This window comes from Pseudopipra pipra, chromosome 2 (assembly GCF_036250125.1).
Source record: "Pseudopipra pipra isolate bDixPip1 chromosome 2, bDixPip1.hap1, whole genome shotgun sequence".
Classification (NCBI taxonomy): domain Eukaryota; kingdom Metazoa; phylum Chordata; class Aves; order Passeriformes; family Pipridae; genus Pseudopipra; species Pseudopipra pipra.
The window spans coordinates 10,803,136-10,824,803 of NC_087550.1; the positions used below are offsets into that span (position 1 = coordinate 10,803,136).

General features: G+C 36.4%; 1 protein-coding gene across 2 annotated transcripts in view; it reads left to right on the forward strand.

Annotated features, from left to right (window-relative positions):
* Positions 1-21,668, forward strand: part of GBE1 (1,4-alpha-glucan branching enzyme 1) — a 145,564-nt gene that overhangs the window by 96,250 nt on the left and 27,646 nt on the right. For both annotated transcript variants that reach the window (XM_064643963.1, XM_064643964.1), the window contains exons 11-12: positions 999-1,109; positions 4,020-4,191. In XM_064643963.1, coding sequence (XP_064500033.1) covers positions 999-1,109; positions 4,020-4,191 — 283 coding nt within the window. The remainder of the gene's footprint in view (positions 1-998; positions 1,110-4,019; positions 4,192-21,668) is intronic.

The following is a 21,668-nucleotide window of genomic DNA, read 5'->3' on the forward strand; positions in this document are numbered from 1 at the left end:
ACTGCTTGCTCTCATTTCCCTCCAGTTTTTAAGTGTATACCTGTTAATGGTAAGTTTTCTAGGTAACTTTTTAAAATCAGTTTTAAAACTGAAGGATTCCATTAATTAATTCTGTGACTGTACTAGTTCAGTTTAAAGATATGTGTATTACATAATATGGTGCTGCTTAAGGACCTGGATGTATTCAGACCCAGAACTTATGGACTCAGGAAAGAAAAAACAACAAAAACCCCCAAAATGCAAACAAAAAAACAACAAGGAAAGGAAAACACGACTGTTCAGGAGTACATGGCCAGTTAGAATCAGAAAGTTAAATTTTACAGCATGATATTAGCCATCTTGGTGTTATTGCCTTTTTATCACTTTTATTTTTATGTCTATATATTTATGTGTATATACTTAAGTTGTAGTGATCAATGGAGGTTTATAAAGTAGTATTGAAAAAAAGAAAGGGCTAACACTGAAATAAAACCAGATTTAGAAGAGGGAGGAAATAATGTCATATGAGGCAGAAAATTCCTATTAAAGGGACTTAATTTAAATTGCTGAAAATCAGGAGGCACCACACAACCCAGTGATTAAGAAGTATTTGGAAGCTCTCGTGTGCCAGGGTTGCATCTCCTGATATTGTGGACCAGGTAGGTGTGTGCCCACATATTTTTCCCTAGTTTTTGGTGCAGTGCTTTCTTGCAGGTCCTATCAATCACATTACCTGCTGTATTGGAGGATTCATGCAATAGAGGGCAAGTTATGTCCATGCTTCCACATGGAAGTATAGGAGAAACAAATTATTCTAGTTATTTATGTAGTAGAATTGAGAAGGAAAAAAGAAAAATCTTTGGATGGTCAGAGAAAGCTCATCACTTCAAAAAGAGAACAGGACAACTTGAGTTACTACAGTTCAAAATCCACTGGACATTTCTGTGCCAAGATAATGCTACTGCTTTTAGTTAAAACAGCAATAAATTTTCAGGGATCTTTCTTCTGTTTTCCTGCAGATAATTAAGGAGCTGAAAGATGAAGACTGGAACATGGGCAATATTGTGCATACATTAACAAACAGACGGTATGAAGAAAAATACATTGCTTATGCAGAGAGTCATGACCAGGTATGTTATCTGTTTGTTTATTTATAAGAAGTAAAAGATAATGTTTATAGGTTTGGTGGGTTTTATTTTTCAAAGTGAGGCAAGAGTTGAGAAGGATGGCAAGCATTTCAGAGATAGGTAGATGTGGACTACTGCTCATTTTTTTACTATTTTTTAATTTTTTGTTGGGTTTTCTTGTGGTTTTTTATTTTGTTTAGATCCTTCATTTTAATAAAGGAGTCCTGCCTGGAGTGGGTGGGTAATGTTGATTTTTCAGTTGTGTTTTGTTTTTAAGAAATGAGTGGTAGCATCTTGTTGTGTCTGTCATGAAACATAGGAAGGTGTGTAATCCATGCTTTTGAAAATCTTGTTTCCATTCAGCAATCTGGAGCACTGTTTATGATAAGCATAAACAACATCCCAATTTAGAAAATTTGTTCGTTGAATCAGTGTTTGTGACTGTTGTATTCCCTTCATGAAGATCTTTCCTCTCTAAAAGGATTGCAAACATCCTCTTTTGAGACCTAAAAGAAATATTCTATAACATTTTGGTTCAAAACACAGTAACAGTAATAGTTCTGTGTATGGAAAAATGAAAAAATAATGATGGATTTGGATAATACTCATCTCCCACAATCTTTTTGACGGTTCTTTCTGAACAGTCAGAAAACATTAGTCAAGAATTATAAAATTAGGAATTTAAACCTTTCATTAGAAATTAATATCTTTTTTTTTCCTTAAGTAACTACCTTCAACTTTTTCATTACATAGAAGTTGATATTCTATTTCCTGTGCCTCTATAATAAAAGTCAACAGAAGTGTTCCAAACAAAGTCTGTATTTTATTTTAAAAAGAGAATTCTGCATTTATCATTCAGTACATTCATTTTGTTTACCTATTTACATTGTAATCTCAGACTCTTACAGTGTTCACTTAAGGCATGAGACAAGAGTCATGATCCTGGTAAAGAACTTCAGAAATTACTTGGAAATCTATATTATTGTATGATAATTTGCTTTTATCAAAGCTGGTTCTTCATCCTAAAGCATGGCATAAAGCATTACTGTTGCCGTTCTTTTATTTTATGCTGATTTTTATTAATTAAGTTGTTTTCTATATCGCTATGTGTTTTTGGTTTGGAATCTCATACTTGGGAAAAATCTATTTATTTTTAATTAAAAAAATGATTGCAGGTTCATACATGAAAAGGAGGGTAGAGAAAGAAAATGGGAGTGTAGATAAAATCCAGTCTGAAGATGCTGGAAGTGACTCATGTGAGGGTACAATTCTAATTTCTTATATTTTATAATGGGCTATGAACTGACTATTACCAGTCAGAGTACAAGGGCTTGTGGTTATAAGTGTGTGAAAATAGCAGCTTGAAGCTAATTGCTGTCAAAAAAGCAGATGCAGTCCTGGAATTATTATGAATGGAATGGAGAACAAAGGGCACAGTCAGCACGCCTGGAGTCTTTCATGGTTCGTGGGCATGTTGGAGGCAGATTTGGTCCTTTGTCTCCAAGGATATACAGCATATCTGGAAAAAGTGCTGTGAGAGAGTTGGTAAGGTCAGCAGGTGTGGATTGGTTTTCATCAGAAGAAAACTAAATAGAGTAAGATTCTTCAGGGTAGCAAAGTGATCACTGAAGGGGGAAATATATCTGGTAAAATCATGGCTGTCATAGAAAACAAGAATAGGGAACATTTACCTTCTCTTTGGATAGAAAGATTAGGGGATATTAAATGACACTAACAAATGCCACATTCTGAGTCCAGAGAATAGTTCATTGCAATCTTCACTCTTGTCATTGTCATGTAGGAATTTTTTAATTTTTTTTTTTAAAAATCTGTTTTTTACCTAAGGGAATAATCTGTAGGTTGTCTCTTATATTGTCAGTTGGAAATCTAAAGGATGATTGTGCTTTTCAGCCAGACCTGCTTACAATTCATCTGTCCCTTTGGAATTTAGTGAGTTTTCATGCAAGAGTATAAAATGAAAATTAGGCTAATTGAACAAAAATTAGCTATTTACACGTAATTGCTTCAAAACATTTTCAACTACCTGCACGATGGTATATTAGAATAGCATTTGTGTGGCCTTTCTCAAGTAGAAGTAAGCACGAGCAAGTTGGTAATTCAGTCACTGCTTTTAGACAGAATTACTAGTTTGTTTTTTCTCTTGTGTGAAATCACAGGAAACCAATCACCTTCTTGATTGCATATAAATGAATGCTTCGTACTCATTCTGCATCTCTAAATCAGGAGCTTTGTTAATACCCTTCTATTTCCACATTCCAGGAACTTCACTTGGGGTGCTTGCTTTCTCATTTTCTGTGTTTTCTATAAAAATTCCCAAATGGTAGGTCACTTGTGACTTACTGAGTTGATGCTGACATGTCACATTTTGTTATCTGTAGGCAAAAAAAAAAAGTTCTTAGAAGTAATGATGCAGTTTGATCTCATCAGGTGAAATGTAGGACGTCAGAGGGGGTTAGACAGCTGTTTATTATCATATAATAACGATAATAATATTATCCTGTCGGTCTGGGGAGCCCCAGTAACCACATGGAGGGTTAAAACAGACACTGGAGTCTGACATCCAGTTGAGGCTCAGCTCATGGACATCCCTGCCTCAGTTTAGACCCTTCCTCTTTTTGACCTCAGCCTAGATCTGTGTCACACTCACACGATTGCACATCACACAACACACAGGGTCAGTACTTAGAAGGTGAGGTTGCTGTGACCTGGTGATCATAGGCAGTGGCAGGAAGGTTTCTTTAGGAACAGGGACTAGATCATGCACCCTGAGCCATGTCCTTGGCTCCTCACCCATCTTGCAAGTCCTTCCCTTACAATATAGAGCACCTGCTGTAAAAAAAAAACAAAACAAAAAAAAATTAGAAACACTTCTGTCTTCTTGAACTGTTCTAGGCACTTGTGGGTGATAAGACCCTGGCTTTTCGACTGATGGATGCAGAGATGTACACAAACATGAGTGTGCTCATGCCTCTTACGCCCGTTATCGATCGCGGAATACAGCTTCATAAAATGATTCGTCTCATTACTCATGCGCTCGGAGGGGAGAGCTATCTGAACTTCATGGGTAAGTAATATTGGCAGCAAGGCCCTCGTTTTCTCATCTGCAGAATGCTTGGCAGGGAAATAAAATGATCTGACATCATCTTACATCCCCGATATTTATCACGACGCTGAAGTTTAGAGCACAAATGCGTTTACAGATTTAGTAAAAAGGTGATATGCGTTGTTTTTCTGTCTGTAAGTTGTATTGTAAGACAAGAAAATAAAATCAAGATGATTCCTAACTGTAACAGAAGTAACTTTTAAAAATGTGGTAAGCTCTATTTCAGGGTACTTTTATTTACAGCTCAGGTATTTTAATTGTTGTTTTGCAAGTTTGTCAGGTGGTGAGCCATGGCTCATGCAACTGGGTTGTATTTTGCCTCTATTCTTTTACTTTCCTAAACTTTTTAGGATCACAGTGAATTTACTTAAGATAGCTCGTTAGTATAGTGTTTATTTCAGTTATTAATTGCCAGGAAGCAGTCTGGGATTAGTTGACTTGTATTTCATTGCTTCTTAGTGAAAAGCAGAGGCTTAAAGAGGTAGGCAAGGACAAATCACAGGGACAGGAGGCACATTCTCCTATCAAATCACAGAAATTATAAGAGCTAGTAGTACTTTCTTTTTGTCCATAAGCTGTAAAACACAACTGTTGCCTTTCTTCTTAAGCTCAATTTTTACAAGGAAGTTCAATTGTTAATCTCATTTAATCAACCAGTTACAATTCCATGTGGTCATCTTAAAAGTGGAATGTTGTTCTTAGTTTCATCCAAAATTCTGAAGCTACTTATGCTTGCTGCTCTTTACCGTATGCATTCCTTCAATTTCTTTGCAAAATAGTTCTTACTTTATACTAAAAATCACAATTTCATCATGTGGTGTGACAAGTTCTGTATAGCAGTTGTGATAGTTTCGTGGGGAAAAAAAAAAGGCTGAAAGTCTGCTGTAAAATCATCATTTCAGTTTTCTGATCATAAACCACTTGAAAAGTATAGACATTTTAGCACAGTATTTCTTCTACTTTTGTTGTTAAATAATTTGTTTTATAAAGTCAAAGTGGACTGTTGAATGTGTATTGCCCTTCTTCCATGATAGTATATTTAACAACATCTTTTTCTGATTAAGAAACTAGAGAACATATGGCAGTGGTGACACTGGATTTAAGCATGTCTGTAGGGGTATATGTTCTCTTTCTTGGTATCAGAAGAAAACTCAAAAAAATGCCATGTTTGTTTTCTTAAAAAGAATTAAAGCAAGTTCAGTACAGAACGAATTAATTCAGTACATGCAACACTAGTAAAACTATTATTTCCAATAAAATACCGATTTTTTTTCTCAGGAGCGAAGAGGAGTTAATGAAATAAATATTTATGAAGTGTGCAATCAGGCACCAAAACGTGCAAGGTGTGAGGTGTATGCATCCATTCAAATTAGTGATACTACAATAGTTAAGGAAGCAGGTGTTTAAAAAATACTCCAGCTAAACTGCAGATGTCTTTGCCCCAGATTGACTTGGTAAGATTAGAAAAATGATCAGTAATTCAATGTGGCATGTTAAATCCAGTGTGTCAATGCAGGTTGATTGAGCAATTAATATTGGGTATCTTTGAGTACTGCAAATGTTTCAGTAACTACCTAATAGTTTGCTATATGTAAAGGTGAAAAGATTGTAATAAATGTTGGCAGAGGAAGCATATAAATTCAGAATGCTGGTAGCCCTGTGTACTTAAAATGTGTGTTTCATCCTGCTATCTAGTTCAGCAAATACAGTGACAAATGAATTCTTTAACTTCCAGTTTTGTGTGAATGCTGGGGGTAAGAAAGAAAAGCCTCCTGTAGGGTGGGAGAAGAAGTAGAAATCTTATTTCACAATACCTGGAGAAGACATTCCAGGTACCTCTGTGCTTCCCTAGGTCCTCCCATAAGCATCTTATACCTTCTTTTTCTGAGAATAAAGACAGCACTGCTTTCTCAGTGCCTTGCTTGCCTTGTGGGAAAACAAACTGCATCTACAGAACATTGTGTCAGGAGTGGAAACTTGTGTTCTCAAATGTGTCCTGGAACTTCTCTTTGAAAATCTGGAATAATATTTAGTTACAGTTTGTGTTGGAGCAACATTTGTGTTTCATACACACGTGCAGTTCCCTGCTGAGGGAAGTTGTGCCCCGTTGAACACCGAACACTGACTGTGTCTTTCTCCCCTCTCTCACTCTCCACACTGGGTGGTTCTCTGTCCTTCTTACATGTATTTGTAGGAAACCACTGCAAAAATCCTGAAAGTTGTGGTTCTTATTTTTCGTGTTTGAGGTGTTTAATTTTCACCAAAGTCTTATTTTTCTTTCCAGTTACTTGTATCCTGGTATTGGCAAGCAGTGATGTATGCAAACTTAAATGTGAATAGGAAAGTTTTGTCGTTTCAGTAAATTGGTTTGCTTGTAACAAAAACCTTGGGGAGCATTCTTTCCTCCAGTCTGTGCTTTGGTTTTCTGTGCAGCTTTACAAGTGATCTCTGGGGCTTCATGTGTGCATCTGGCATGGAAGACTTAACCCAGAAAAGGAAAAACTCTATATGCTTGGCTGAAAATGAGAATAACAATGATAAACATCCTGCTGCAGTGAATGAACACTCTGGAAGGCCAGTTTGTTTCATAGTAAACAATAGTAATAGTAAAAAATTAGCAATTGTTTTGAAACTTATGCCGTGTCTAGATTCTCTTTTTTCAGAGCAAGTAGAGCTCAACAATCCCCATGTAGGTGTCAATTGTTCAACCCAACCCTTGTTTTAAGCAGAGACTTCAATACTGAGACTGCCCAGTACTGGTCAGAGGATGTCATGGGACTTTAGGAAGTTAAAAAAATTCCAAGTTCTTCTGCACAATATTTTAGTAGGAGCACATGTGCTGCTTCTTTAAGGGTTTATCTCTTCACATCTAATTTTCCGTGAAGACATCAGCATAGACAATGCACATTTGATTGTCTGAACTTAAGTGACACTTAGGACCTCAGCAGTTACAGTGTGTGTCTATATTAAATAGTGAAATAATCCTTTAATTGTAAATAATATGAAAAAAACCTCTATTCCTACTGAAGTATTTTTCTTTGTAGTTGTAGTGATATCGGAATACAATATGCATCTAATTAAATTAAAACCAGAAAAGTACGTGGAAAAATATTTGGGGCATAGATTTTTGCCCTCCGTAATATCAGGATTCGAAAACAAATCCAGAATGAAAACCCCGTATCTGACTAAAATTCCTAATTGTCAATTTTAGCCCTCTACGAAATAACAAAGGGGCTTGAGATTTGAGTCTTAATTCCTCGACTGCTAAACGAGGACTAATAGAAGTTGTTATAATACTTCTACAGTATTACAGGAATCTTCTGATCTCAGCTTGAAAATAAAGCAACCACTGTTGTTAGCCACTGGACAATGTTTAACTTCAGTGTAAAGGCTCACATGTATTTCCTGAAAATAATATTGAACGTACCACTACAAAACTGTTCTCTCTGTGTATCCTTCCATTTTCCTTTGGCTTCATTTTCTATCTGACCCCTGAAGAAAAGCTGTAGACAACTGTAAATTGTTCCTTTCCTCTAAATTTTCTTTTTCTATTTTCTTCCTCATTTCAGCCCTGCAGGACATGTGAAGAAGCTGTGCCAGTTCTGTGAACTTGTTTCCAAGTTCTCTCCATATATTGCAAGATACATCTGCTTGTCTAGATTTAGACAAGCAAGGGTAGTTGTTTTTTTACCTTGAATATACATAAGATCCAACCCAAGGGGCCTTAAATAGCATTTTGGGTCCTAGGGATCCTTCATAGCACCAATACTTAATGTTTTATGCCACTGTAAGGGTCTTCCTTTTCAGCTTGCTAACAAGAATTTTCTTGCTTCCATTTTCATTTGAAATTGGCTTAAACTCGTATCTATTGGTTTAAATGGGGATTAGTTCCTACAAGAACCTCTAGCACTATTTTTTCATTACTCTTCTACAGTAAAACAACTCTTAATTAGGACTCCAGAGAGCAATTCTTCCTCCCTACAAAACAATTTTTGTGATTATTTATATACACATATATATGTATATATATGTATCTCCATATATAGCTAGAAAGTTATTTGCAGTAACTAGAACATTTTCTGCAATCATGAGCATTGACTGATGTTGTTACTGTTTGGGTTCACATTTACCTGTTTCACTAACATCAGATTTGTTAAGCTTCCTCTTTCCCACTTGCTAGTTTATTTACACAGTAGTTTTATCCACCTTCTCTAGTCATCAGGGTTTTTAGCATGCACCAAAACAGTTTCTTCTCTAATGCTTTGGTGTGATGAGACCTTGTTCTTTCTTTACCCTTAAAAGTAAAATGCTATGCATCATATATTCCTCTGAGTATTTCAGAGAGAGAAACTTGGATATTTTTTCATTTATTTACTTTTAAACTAAGGGATTTCGTAACAGAAGGCTTTTGAAAAAGTATTGACAAATGAGAACAGGAACGGTGCAAAAATTGTATCAGTAGCACGAATATCAGGGAAAGGAAGGTACTATTTACTTTAAGAATATCGATTAAAACCTGAAATAAAAATTATACAGCATAACTTACAATATAAATGGGAATGTTGCTTTAGACAGAATCTGAACTACTACTTTTATTGCTGCCTGTTCTAGATAAAAAAGAATTTTATGAAGAACAAGGACAATTAGCTTAAACCTAAGAGAGTTTGGTTCTCCTAGGCATTTTGCAAGCAAATCACTTGCATTTTTACACTTTTTTCTGTACACTTTCTAATGCTTATTACTCCTGTGCACTGGTGACTTTTTAGACTATGACCTAAAACGTGGCCTTGCAAGAGCAAATGCTCCTCAGACTTGCTCACTTCAGTCGACTCCTCCTGATAAACAACCTTGAAGAGCTCAGTTGGTGCAAACTGCAGCTTTAGGAGAGGCAGTTTGAAGTCATCCTTCTTAATATGCTTCCTTGGTGCAGCTGACAAATGTGCTGCCAGTTCTGGTGGGTGCTTTAATTTCACGGCAGTCTGACAGAAAACAATTATGTTCATTTTAAGGTAGGAAACAAGAAGTGTGTAATCTGAAATCTTACCTACAGTTTGTCAAAGACTTAGTGGTAGATCACCTACAATTTGGTTGTGTGTTACACCATGTGCCCCTACTCACAACTTGGCTCGGGCAGTGGCAGTAGGAAGAATCCAGATATATATATATTAGTCTTCATTAATCACTTCAAGAGTTTCTTCTGCAAGGTCTAGAAGTGCAAGCTGTTAATATTTGTTGTTCATTAAGAGTTGATTGAAACATTTCTACACTTGCTCAAAACACATTAGACCAACTGGGAGAAAAGCACTTAAAGAGAAAGACTGTCTCAGAGTTTGAAACTAAGCCACACACATGCAAGCCTATCTTATTCCACCTTCACTTCACAAATTATTTTGTCCAAATACTAGGACATACTGTTGTTGTGGGAGTGGATTGTACATCCTCCTTGAAAGAATAGGGAATAAAGCTCCATAGGTCTATAAGTTATTTAAATACATCAGTAAAAAGGTCAGTAGCAGCAATCTATGTATGTGATGGTGTCGGTGTCCACACCGTGGCTTCTTAAGTCAGGAACCTTGAAACAGAAACCTTCATGGGCAGCAGCATCCTCAGAACTGCTGAAGAATCAACAGTTCAATCACTGCCTTCATGGAGTGAAATCCAGGTGGGATTTTCCAGGACGGGAGGGAGAAGAGTCTAAATCAAGGTCTTTCAAAGTAATCTTGATGTTCCCTTAGTTTGTTCCCACATGTGCTGGGTATCAGATATGCCAGAATTATCAGTGGAGTAGGTTTATAGTGTATCAAACCATTCTGACATTGTGTTCTATGGATGGGACTCATATTTTTTATTTGTATTTTATTTATTATTATGCCATCATTTAACCGTGGTGATATTGTTATTGGAACTTCTGCTAATGTCTCAAGCTTTGTTCCTAAGACTCCATCTGTTGACTTGCATGTTGTGTGATTTGTACAGCTCAGAGTTGAGGCTTGGAACAGCTTTTTCTGTCACCATGTATGAGTGCATAAAGCCTGGTCTACTGATGTAATAGTTGGGGTGACGGAGTTATTAGAGTTTCATGTCTGCTTCTTTGACAGCCTTTGTTTTTGCTTTATTGTTGTTTTGAGGAAAAATCACAAAAACAGGCCTCTATGTTAAAGCTTTACAGTCTATCTTATGATTATTACACTTTCAGCACAGGTTTTTTGAGGAATTTCTCTTTTCAGTTTTTCAAAATGATAATTTATTACAAAAATTATGACAAAGTTAATATCATTATGAAATGCTTTTTTCACATATTCTGGATTTCTAACTCTACAGAGCATGGCTGTTATTCTCTCCTTTCATAATTACTTTTTTTCCCTCCATAGCTATAAAATTCAGAATTTCTTTTCAGTAAACGATAACTGAATTATTTACAGATGACATTTATTTAGTTTTACTTAGCTGTCTTTTCTGAAAAAATAGATATAAGGACTACAATATTCTTACTAAATTATATTTTGCTTTCAGCTTCTTCACATGGAATCCAAATAAATTTTAAAGCAACAGGTTTAGTTCCCTTTCAGTTTTATTGCTATTTTAATTCAGAATGTAAGCACTGTAAAAGCTCTGCCATAAAAATGTATCTCAAATTTCTTGGGAGGGCATATAAATGTACATATTGATACATGAGTCTTCAGATGTTGTCCAAACTTAAGATTTTTATAGAGGACAGTATATTCTTGCCTGTTAGTATGGAATTTTGATAACTTGTGTAAATTTGATAATATATTGAAAATTTATTTTTATATCTACGAGAGAGATTTCTTTGCTCAATTCAGTGTGTAAGCAATCAAGTGTAGCCATCTTCCATGTTCAGTGCTGTGGTTAAGTTGGATTCAAACAAAATGCTTTGAATGTTTTCTTTTTACATAATCTTGTGCTTTAAAATGTTACATACTTATAATTATCTTTAAAATCTTCTAAAGCTTGGTTCACCCTACAAACAATTTGTTAATCATTAGGGCTTCAGAAGAAACTCAGCCTTTCAAGGTATGTAAAAATGCCATTGTGAGATGACTTTGCTCAAAATGCCTTTTCAGAGAGGAAAAATTATCTAGCTGGTTCTCTCTTCTGAGCAGAGAGCACTTTTGGGGATATGTATGTGATTTTCTTATTCACATGAAGCTTTGGTCTGTCACTGTGTTCAGAATGACAGCTTGAGTAGACTTGCTATATCTGGTTCTCTGGGTCCTTGTTGGAAACACAATGCAAAACTTAAATAAAAAAAGTATTTTCAGATTTTCAAGTAAATGTGAAGTTGATCTACAGATAAAACCAAAGTCCATCATTCAGGTCTCCATTATAATTTGCCTTTTTTGAGAGAGAGAGAGAGAGGGTTTGTTTGGAGGGTTTTCCCTCTGTTGTACCTCCTTCAATGTGTTCATGTAATAACATGTAGTTTTCACACAAAACTTGGCTTCTGCCACGGCACAGAGCAGAGGAGTAATGTTTATTTCCAAGTTTCAGTGTCACTAATGAAATGCTTGGTGCAGGAGGTCACTCATTTCCTGCTGCCAGGTGTCTACAGAAGTGATATACCTGATAAAAACTAAATCTGTGCAAGAACTTTGTGTGTAAGGGCAGGAAAAAAGGCCAGACATGCCCTGTTCAAATGGTTCAAATATGATGTTCATGTTAAAGCTTTTGCTTTTTCTCCCTACTGGTCACTGTACTTCATGCAATTTTGATGTTGATAATTTGTCAGTGCTCATTTTAAGTTGCTTAATTTCTGAAACCCCCCATGACAAAAAGAAGCTGCAGCAGAAACCTCTTACCACGCCCAGCTGTGTTTCACTTCTACTTTCTGCAGCCTGTCTGTACTCCAGGTGAGCCTGGAAAGGGCTCACCAATTGCCTGACTGAGAGAAAAATGGAGTTATTTGTCCAAAGCCATCTACCAAAGAGCAAAAAATTTCTTCCTGATTATACTTTGTAGGCTGGCTTTTAAAGAGAGACAGAGAGGTGACACAATCCATGTTTTTCCTTTACATCCAAATCAAGTAATTTAGCAACATCAAACTATAGTGAGCTGGTGTAAGAGGCTGCAGACGAATCTGTTAATCAGCAGCCCTTCCTTTAGCTGCATATTGTTCTTTCCCAGACTGGTTTTGAGTAGTGCAGAGCCAAATAGAATTAAACCCCACATGTTACTCAGTAAGGAATTGTTGTTTTGAGACATGACTGAGCAGGTGACATTTTGTATTTGTAAAGTCTGAATAATAGATCCTTAGGCATATATTTCAATTTGGATTTTAATGTGTGCAGTTGTGGTAATTTGAAATGAGTTTATCTCAGTAGTGTCATTAATTCCCCAGTCAATGTAGTTTAAGCTGAGATAACACTTTGTGATGACATTGGAATAATAAAAAAGATATCTTTATGAGTTCAAGAGCTTCTTATTTTCACAAGGTCTTATTAGCTTAAAATCTTCTCATTGTCCTAATTTTTTGAGGCCATCAATCTGACACACACAGAGGAATTTACTAGAATCAGAATTTTAACAACATTATAGTTTAATTTGTATTGATCTTCCAGGGGTAAGGTATTATCTAAGCAAATTTTCATGAGAAGTGGTAAAGTCTGCACAGCAAAGCATATCAGAACGTCTTTTATAAATGCTGACCTGTCTTTCTCAGATCTCTTTTGAGATCTTCAGTTTGAAATTTCATAGAAACATAGAATTGTTAGGGTTGGAAGTGACTGTCACTGGAATGTGTCACTGCAAGCACTGACCAGGTGCTGTGATTTGGAGTTACATTTCTGTTGTAATTTATTACAACCTTATTGAAGTTTTTTTTTAAAAAAAAAAAAAAAAAAAAAAAAAAAAGCCTGAAAGCACCCTAACCCACTTGGTGTGATTCCATATGGCAAAATATTTAATGGAGTATCAGTCATAGAGAGGCAGCTCTGTATTGGTGTTGGAGGGGGGAAATAGGTACAAGGTAGGAAGCCAACCAGGACGATGTGGGGGGGAAGGAAGGACACAATCAAGTTGGAATTGGAGTGGAGCTGCATACTCCATTAACCCAGGAAAGTGTCTTTATCTTTCTGGCTAAAAAGATGTGTTCCTTTACATAAGTCAGGGTAAATTATTTCTGTGAGCTCACGGAAATAGATAAAAATACAGTGAAAATGAGGTATTTTAATTTTACTTCAGAGTAAGTGTTATGAGGTTAATCTTGAGTATGAATATAGAGCTGATTTTCTTCAGCTTTCGAGAAGGGAGAGGCAGAATTTATAGTGGAGTAAATTAGAAAGGGAGTTTAGGAAGACAATAAAATTAATTTTGGCTGAAAAGAAAATGAATTTTGTTAAGGGCTTTTTGGTTGTGGGGGATTTTTGGTTTGTTTTGTTGGGGTTTTTTGTTTGATTTTTATCTTTTTTCCAAGTATAACAGGTGCCTTCTGAGTTGGAAGGTCTTGTTGAATATAAAACATTACTTCTGTCTTAATGTATTACAGAAAAGTGCAGGGCAGGAGGAGTAACAAGAGAGGTGACTAACATCTTAAGGAGAACAGAGGATTATTCAGGGTTTCTGCAGTCTGTTTACAGCCAGAAGCCTAGAACTTTTACTGAGTTGAGATAATTATTCAGATCTTTTTGTGAAATTCAGAGCAGGTCCCACAAGCAAGGTATTTCCATTAAATATCTTCTCAAGTGGTATTTTTAGAGAGATTATTTAAAAGCAATCTGGTAATCCACTCACTCCTGATTTAAGAGTCAGTCCATAGACTGTGAAACAGCTCCCTTAAGCCTCTCATATTTTATTTTTTTTTTTTAATCTGGCTAGCTGTTAATACAAAGTACTGCAGGAAAGCCTGGATCATCTGGATGGCTGTATTATAGGTCAACTCTTCGTGCAGCCTAAGCTCACAACCTTTATCTTCATAATGGAGAAATGTATGGTCTTATTTCAAAGTATTAATGGAAAAAAAGATATCTGAAGGAAACCATTAACCTCTGTTAACATAGTGTTGGGTTGACAACATGTTTTCCACTGTTTATCTTAGGCACTTTTAAGTTGTGAAAAGCACAGATTTTAGAATTATGATGTGTACTTCTTACTAATTGATATGTTATAAGCACCTCTTTTGGTTTTCTTTCTCTAGACTTCTGAATATGTGTCCTTTGTGCATGCATTTTCTCCAAGACTGGGGGAATATGCATATATGACTTTTAAAAAAACAAACAATCAACTTTGTACGAGCTGAGTTTTTGTTCTTACATCCGTTTATGTTCGTGATTTGTTATTTATTGTAGTTCCTAATGGCTGCCACCATTTTAGCAAGAGAGGAATTGTAGATAGTGTTGCTTGAAGGGAGAAGTGGAGAAATCTGAACATAAATGGACTTTCATAAATCAATTTTTTTCTTTCATCTAATGTAACATAGTGAAAGTGCTAGTTATTTATAGATACCGAAATACTGTGTAAATGGATATTCTATTTTCCATATATCTTCACTTGTGTTATTGTGCTTTTTTCCTCCTTGTGTACTATTTAGCTGTACTTAAGCAGCTTCTATGTATTATCTTTTGGAATATGCAAATAGTTCATTCTTAAAATCTATTTTTCAATGTATTTTTAAAGTAATGGAGGTGCTATTTGGGATAATTCTTATTCCTGCCTGCAGGTGCTTTTCAATCAGAGAAATGTGAAGTTAAGCCAGACCAGTCTCCAAGTTAGGTTTTATTTCTGGCGTTGGCACAAGGATTGCTACTCCCCTTCCCACCCCCAAGTTTTATCCTGAGTTTTAGAAGCTATGCTATAAACTGTGCAGTGCCTTTTTATGTCAAATTTAATATGAAGGGTGGAGAGGACACATTTTATGAGGAGTGGCTGAGGGAGCTGGGAGTGTTTAGCCCGGAGAAAAGGAGGCTCAGGAGGAACCTTATTGCTCTCTACAACAACCTGGATGGAGGTTGTAGCCAGGTGGGGTTTGGCCTCTTTTTCCCAAGTAACAAGAGGAATTGGCCTCAAGTTATGCCAGGGGAGGTTTGGATTGGATATTAATAAAAATTTCTTCACTGAAAGGGTGACCAGGCATTGGAGCAGGCTGCCCAGGGGAGTGGGGAGTCACCAACCCTGGAGGTGTTTAAAAGACATGTGAATGTGGCTTTTGGGGACATGGTTTAGTGTTGGACTCTGCAGGCAACCTTAATGATGCTATAACTATTCAAACTCCATAAATTGATAAATATGCCAGATTATTGACATAATAATTTCAATAGATGTAAAGAAAACTTGTCTTGTTTGTGCAGACTTCTCCAGTGCATTAAATTTATTGTTTTGTTTGGAAGGGGAGGGAAAAAAAAGAAAAATCAATATTGCACTAAGCTTCTTACAGTGCTGACTGTGACTAGTCTTAGAAATATAGTAGCTATTTATTAATATGCTGCTTTTCTATGTGTGGGAGGGAATGGGGAGTCTCGACTGAAAATGAATCAGGGAAGTATCTTCATTTAAAACAACCTTCGTTTTCTGGAGTTCAACCTAGACATAGCTGAAGTTTTCAGAAAATTTATGAAAGTCCCTTTTCGTATTTACTAGTTGTTTTTATATTTGTAGGCCAGAAAGACTGTATTTTTAGGTTTTTATTGCCTGTTGTTTGGTTTGTACACTACACATAAGAATTTAGAACTAAGTCTGTTGCTCGTCTCTGAGAACTTAAATCCAGGAAGAGGCCTGTAGAAATAAGTAAAATTTATCTTAGTAAAAGAGCTGACTACATGTTATATTCTCTGGGTAAGTTTTTGATTTGTGCTGTTTTCTGTGGTATGAAAATGTTGAGAACGCTTGAGAGACCAGGCACTCTAGAAGAAGGGATGGAAAACAGGATGATGAGTGACTTAAGGTTTCTGTTCCACTCCTCAGTGCCTAAATGTAAATGTGGAAATGTTTGTGCTAGGAATGTGTACTGAGGAAAGCCTGTAGAAAGCAGCAGCAACCATATTTGGTTTAGAAGTTGTAGCATATCTTTCTGTAAGGAGACTTTTTTTCATCTGCTGGTTTATAAAGGGATGATGCGAGATACCAAGAGACGGGGCTCAGGGACGTGAGAAGTTTTTACACATTACAACCCTGTCTCTCTGTTCCTCCCTCTTGCTGTTACCATGAGGTATCAAGTTTTCAAAGGATATGTTGTTTTCTGACAAGAAAACGTTCCCATTAAGATCTAAATAAGAAAACAAGTAGTGAAATAAGCTACCACCGTAGTGTGGCTGTGTAAAGGAATGAAATGGAGCAAAACAGAATGAGTAATGACATTGGCAAATCATTTTTTGCAGATAAAGGTGTAATTTGACTTATTTCAGAGAATTCTTTTCCCTTTTTTTTTTTTTATGTATGATCCATGTAAAGCATTTATCAGTTGAGCAAGTTTATTTTTTTTAAAAGAAAAAACCCACAAAGGAATAAAAAATCATCACTGAGAAATATTGCATATGCCAGATTCAAAGTGTCTTTGTGCAAGTAATCTCTGATGGTTTTTTGTCTCTGTTTTGTGTTTTGCTTTTGTCACTTTGAGTTTCCATACGGCGTTGCTGGAGGGGGAGAGGAGAAATCATCTTAGTGTTTGTACATATTTGGTTTTCCTCAGACAGTTGTAACACAATGATTTTCAGACATTGAAGCAGGTTTGGGTTTTTTTTTCCTGAGATCAAAGTTTGCTTTTTCCCTTGACAGAGAAGTTTTCTCTCAGAGGCACAAAAAGCCAAATAGAGCTGCAGTACATTTTCAACTTAGGCCTTAAGAAAGTTGTGTCACTCCTTTGTACACAGTGAAAAGACAGCATGAAGCGTAGCACTTTGACTACATGCGTATCTCAGTGAAATAAAATGCTATTTTTGGAAATAAGATTTTTAAAAAATTAATGAATGCATGCATACAGAATAAATTCCAGCAGTTATGTGAAACTTTGGGGTAGGGAAAGGAAAAATACATATGAAAATATGTTCTTAGTAAAAAGTTGAAGGTGGCTACTTAAATGACATTGCTTGTATTATTTTATACACTAATCCAGAAGTATTTATTTCAAAACCTGAAAAACAAATTAAAATTTTATCATGTTTTAAGCAGCCATAATGTAATCTAGAAATAATTTCTACTCTGATTCCCATTTATTAATGTAAATTTATTTTGTGTCTATCAACTTGGTGTCACAAGAGAAATCTAAACTTATTAGTTACTTATGCCTTGAAAGACTCACAGCTTTTTTATGCCTTCAGCTGATTCAGGTCTTAGAGCTAACTTAAATATGTTTTGAGTATAAGATGAATATTTGCCTCTGTGTATATAGCAAATTGTTGAATTTCAAAGCCAGAAGGGATAGCTCTAATCCTCAAATAAAGAGGCATGAGATAATGGAATGAAGAGAGGGGACAGCTCATGGTGAAACTCTGTTTCTTGAAGTTGAATCTCAAAGGTTTGGAGTTCTAGACTGTTCATTTTCAACTATTTACTTGTTTCCTAAACTCCTTTGAACAAAGTGATTTGAAAAAACCATGAGTGTGAAGACAGATAAGCAATCTGGGAACAACTCTAGGCAAAATTTAGCATTCTGATCTATGAAGACACTTGTTCAGAGTCATCCCTTCCCCAGCTGTCACAAGAACACACCATCCAAAATGCAGCTTTTCCTGACACCCACACCATGGGGCCAGGAAGAAAGAGCACTTGATCTCTTCCCAGCAAAGCCCCCCAGGAGGAGTTGGTTCGATTCCTTTTTATTACAAAATCCTGTTTGACTGGTTCTCAAGTTCAAGAAGTAAACTGGAGTTGTAAAAACCCATATTTTTCTGGTTTATTGTGTATATGCCCATCACTTTAGGCAAGTCACTTTAGTCACCCTTAGTTTAGTGTCTCAGTCATAGAAAGTTCTTAGACATTTTTTAACTCTTCTGAGGCTCTTACAAATTTAAAAAAAAAAAAAAAAAAACAAAAACCATCACCAGTAGTTTGAAGTCTAGCAAGTGTCCTCTGCTGTGGTTTGTGAACTCCTGCTGCTTGGCTCATGTGCCTCATACCAGCATTCTTAATGCATGAGGTGATGTGTACCTGGAGTTACATAGGTAATGTACCATCATCAGGAAATGCTGGAGTGTGCATTAGGGTGTCTGGGATTTCCCAGTCATTGGAACAATTTTCTATACTGAACCCTGCAAACTGGTAGATGAAATAGAAAACTGGCAGAAGCTCTGCCTGATGTCACTCTGAGTACCTCTTAAAAGCCCGTGATCAAATGACCTGTTATTGGGGAGCAAATGGCCAAAATCTTTTCTCTAGTCTTTCTGGCTCTAGTGAGAATGATTACCTGAAGGAAGAGGAGTGGACTAATGCCACTTAAGCCAGAGCACATTGTGGCTCTTCTCATGTCTCTTAAAGCAGTTTTTGTAAGGCATGTCCTGTTCAGAAGTACAAGGGAAGGAGAGTGTGAAGGATTAACTAAACATGCAGAAAGGGCATTTTCTGCCACAACTGATTTTTGAAAGGCTGTGCTAACATGCAGTTAGCCTAGTTTGTTTCCCTCTTTTATGTTTTAAATTTCAACAAACAATTTGTTTTCACCCAGTTCTCCCAATATTGTGATTTACTTTTTCCTGTCTCCCCACATGCCAAAAAGCGAAAAAAAAGGCAAAAAGATGAAGGCCTCGCTGGACAGTTGCGCTCATATCTTACAGATATCAGATTTTAGTGGTTATTCTATAACTCACCTGCTATTTGCAGCAAAGGTGCCATCAGTATCAATTCTTCAAGTCCTTTTTTTAATCTGAGGAACAATGTTTTGCTTCAGGCTATATCTATACCTGCTAATTTTTTTTCTCCTTTACTTTATCTTTCCCTGTATTTCTTTTTTTCTTTCACCCACTTCTCAGTTGTGTTGACCCTGATTTAATGTCCAGGTGAGTCAAAACTATCTTCACAGTGTGAATCCAGACCATTTGTTCATCAGTCTGCTTGCCAGGGTCTCTGTAGCCTTTGCTGTAGTTGCAGTCTCCATGTGGCCACTCAGACTGGAAGCACCTTCCTCAGTTACCCAAACAGAGACCTGCTTCATAAAGTTGCTAATTCTATGTTATGCAAAACCATTTGGTTTTGGGTTTTTATTTCATAGCCTAAATAACATGGCATCAGAAATTTTCGGTGTCTAATGTACTAATTGTAGATTAGTATTAGAAAGGGATGCTCTTCAAGGCTGGTTCTAAATTACAGCCTTTCTTTATCCCATTCTGGTGTTGTAAAGAGTCACAAAAATATTTCAACAATATGCAAGCATTATATTGTTATGATATTTTAACTTTTCCTTCGTGTGCTCTGAGATGTGACTGAAGATGGCTCAAGGATTAGGTTTGAGCTGCTTAAAAATCAAATTTTGTAACACTTCCTTTCATATAAGACATGAATGCGTAATGTCCACATGATGCAATTGCAAATCTAGGAGCAGTGAGCTTTCCAAGACTAAGTATTTTTGTGGGAGTAGCACATCTCAGTGATTTTAAATGAATTCTGATTTTTAACATCATTCAGGTGCAGTCACCCTGTGACAGACACATAGTATCTTGCTGAAAGTTCAGAATAACTCTTCAGAAACTGTATGAGATTTGGTCCCTATTCTAGTAAGAGGGAGAGAGAGAACACCAGGCCATGCCTTGAACAGGTCAGAATTACATCATCAGAGATTTTTCTCATTAATACACAACTTTTGTGCATCTTCATTAGTAGATCTCATTTACAGATAAACAATTCATTTCAATGCAAACTATATATTTTCTGCTTCAGGACTGAACAGTCAATTCCTTAGTCAGTTCAATGTACTGACTGATGGTCATCAGTGCTTCAGTTAATTGTCAGGCAGATGAGACTCTTCTTAAAACCTGCCCCTTTTCTTAGCATGACAAAGTGCCAAAGACCCTGACTCCTGATCTCTAACTGTTCTCTCTGAAAAAACTGTTCTCTCTGAAAAAAACCCCAAACTTTCCATGTTTTTCACATAGAAAAACCCAACCAAACAAAAACCCCACCAACAATACAAATAATCTTGCCCTAGACATCCTGGTTATGATTGACTCTAATGAACAGAGATCTTGCAACATATTATGCTGTCACTATAAGATTATTATGCTAGCAGTCTTGAAATATGCTAAAATTAATAAACATCACTTAGAAAAATCGCTTTCAAGTGTCTGGTTAGAGGCTTACATAAACTACTCATCATCTTTCATTTCTTATGTAAGAGTATCTTAAAAGAGAAAATCCCTCAGAAAACAAAACAAAACAAAAAAAACAACTCTGAAGCTAAAAATGAACAAGTTGAAGGAAACAAAAGACTCCAGAACAATGAATGCAAAAAGTACGTAAATTGATGGGGGATGTTCTTCTGATACACACATTAATTATTTTTATCGTCATGTCATGTCATTTTTATACTAGCATAAATATTGACCATCCACTGAGGATACTGCTTTTCAAACACAGTGCAAAGCAGCAGTTTTGTTCTTCGGAATAACAGTATATTTTAAAGCTAATTTTCTTTCCAGATTAAAAGTCGAATTTTTGTTAGAGGAAAAATCAGGAAATTATTTCCTCTTGGCAGAGTTTAAACTGGTTATGGTCCTTGTTTCATATATTTATTTACAAGTAAGCAGAAGTAAAATGAATCATAATGTAAATGTACTGTTTCATTTTGCACAGGCCAAATGAGAATGTGAAACTTCCAAGGCTACCTCTTTTTTCCTCAGGTTGCTCAAAGTATTCACACTTCCACAAGGAGGTTTTTGGCAAGCTTGTATTTTCCTAGCTTAAATAGTCAGTTTTGATTTCAGGTACTGTCATTCTTTGTTAACCAGTCCAATCTATCTGAACTACTGGTAGATGGTTTTTTGAACAGCCACATGTTTTAACTTGAGTTATTAGATAAAGATTCCTTCTAAAACCCAGCAGAGCATCATGAAGCACTGTGTTGGTTTGAGTGGAAATGCCGAAAAGTAATGCATGACACTGTGTTGTGCTCTGCTTTGGGGCTGATGTTTCTGCTGTCTTTAAACAGAGCTAGAAAACACCAAACCAACATTTGTCTTAGTGACCAGACATAGTTATCACTCTTTCCCGGGATAATATCTTATGCAGAGTTACTCTGCTTGAAGTGGGACTGTGGGCTACCAGTGAGAACATCGCTGCTCCTTTTTCAGTGGCATGTTGCAGTTTTTAGCATGACAAAGTGCCAACATTTATCAACAGCTGGGCTTGGAGAACTTGCAGCAGCTTCTGCTGCTGGCTGCTGGCAGTGCAAGTGGGCTGGGCTGGGCTTGAGCAGAGTTAATCTTTTCCCTGTGAGGAAGCCTAGTGCAGCTGATGAGCAATAGGAGGCAGCGAATACCAGCTCAGAGCTTCAACTGGAT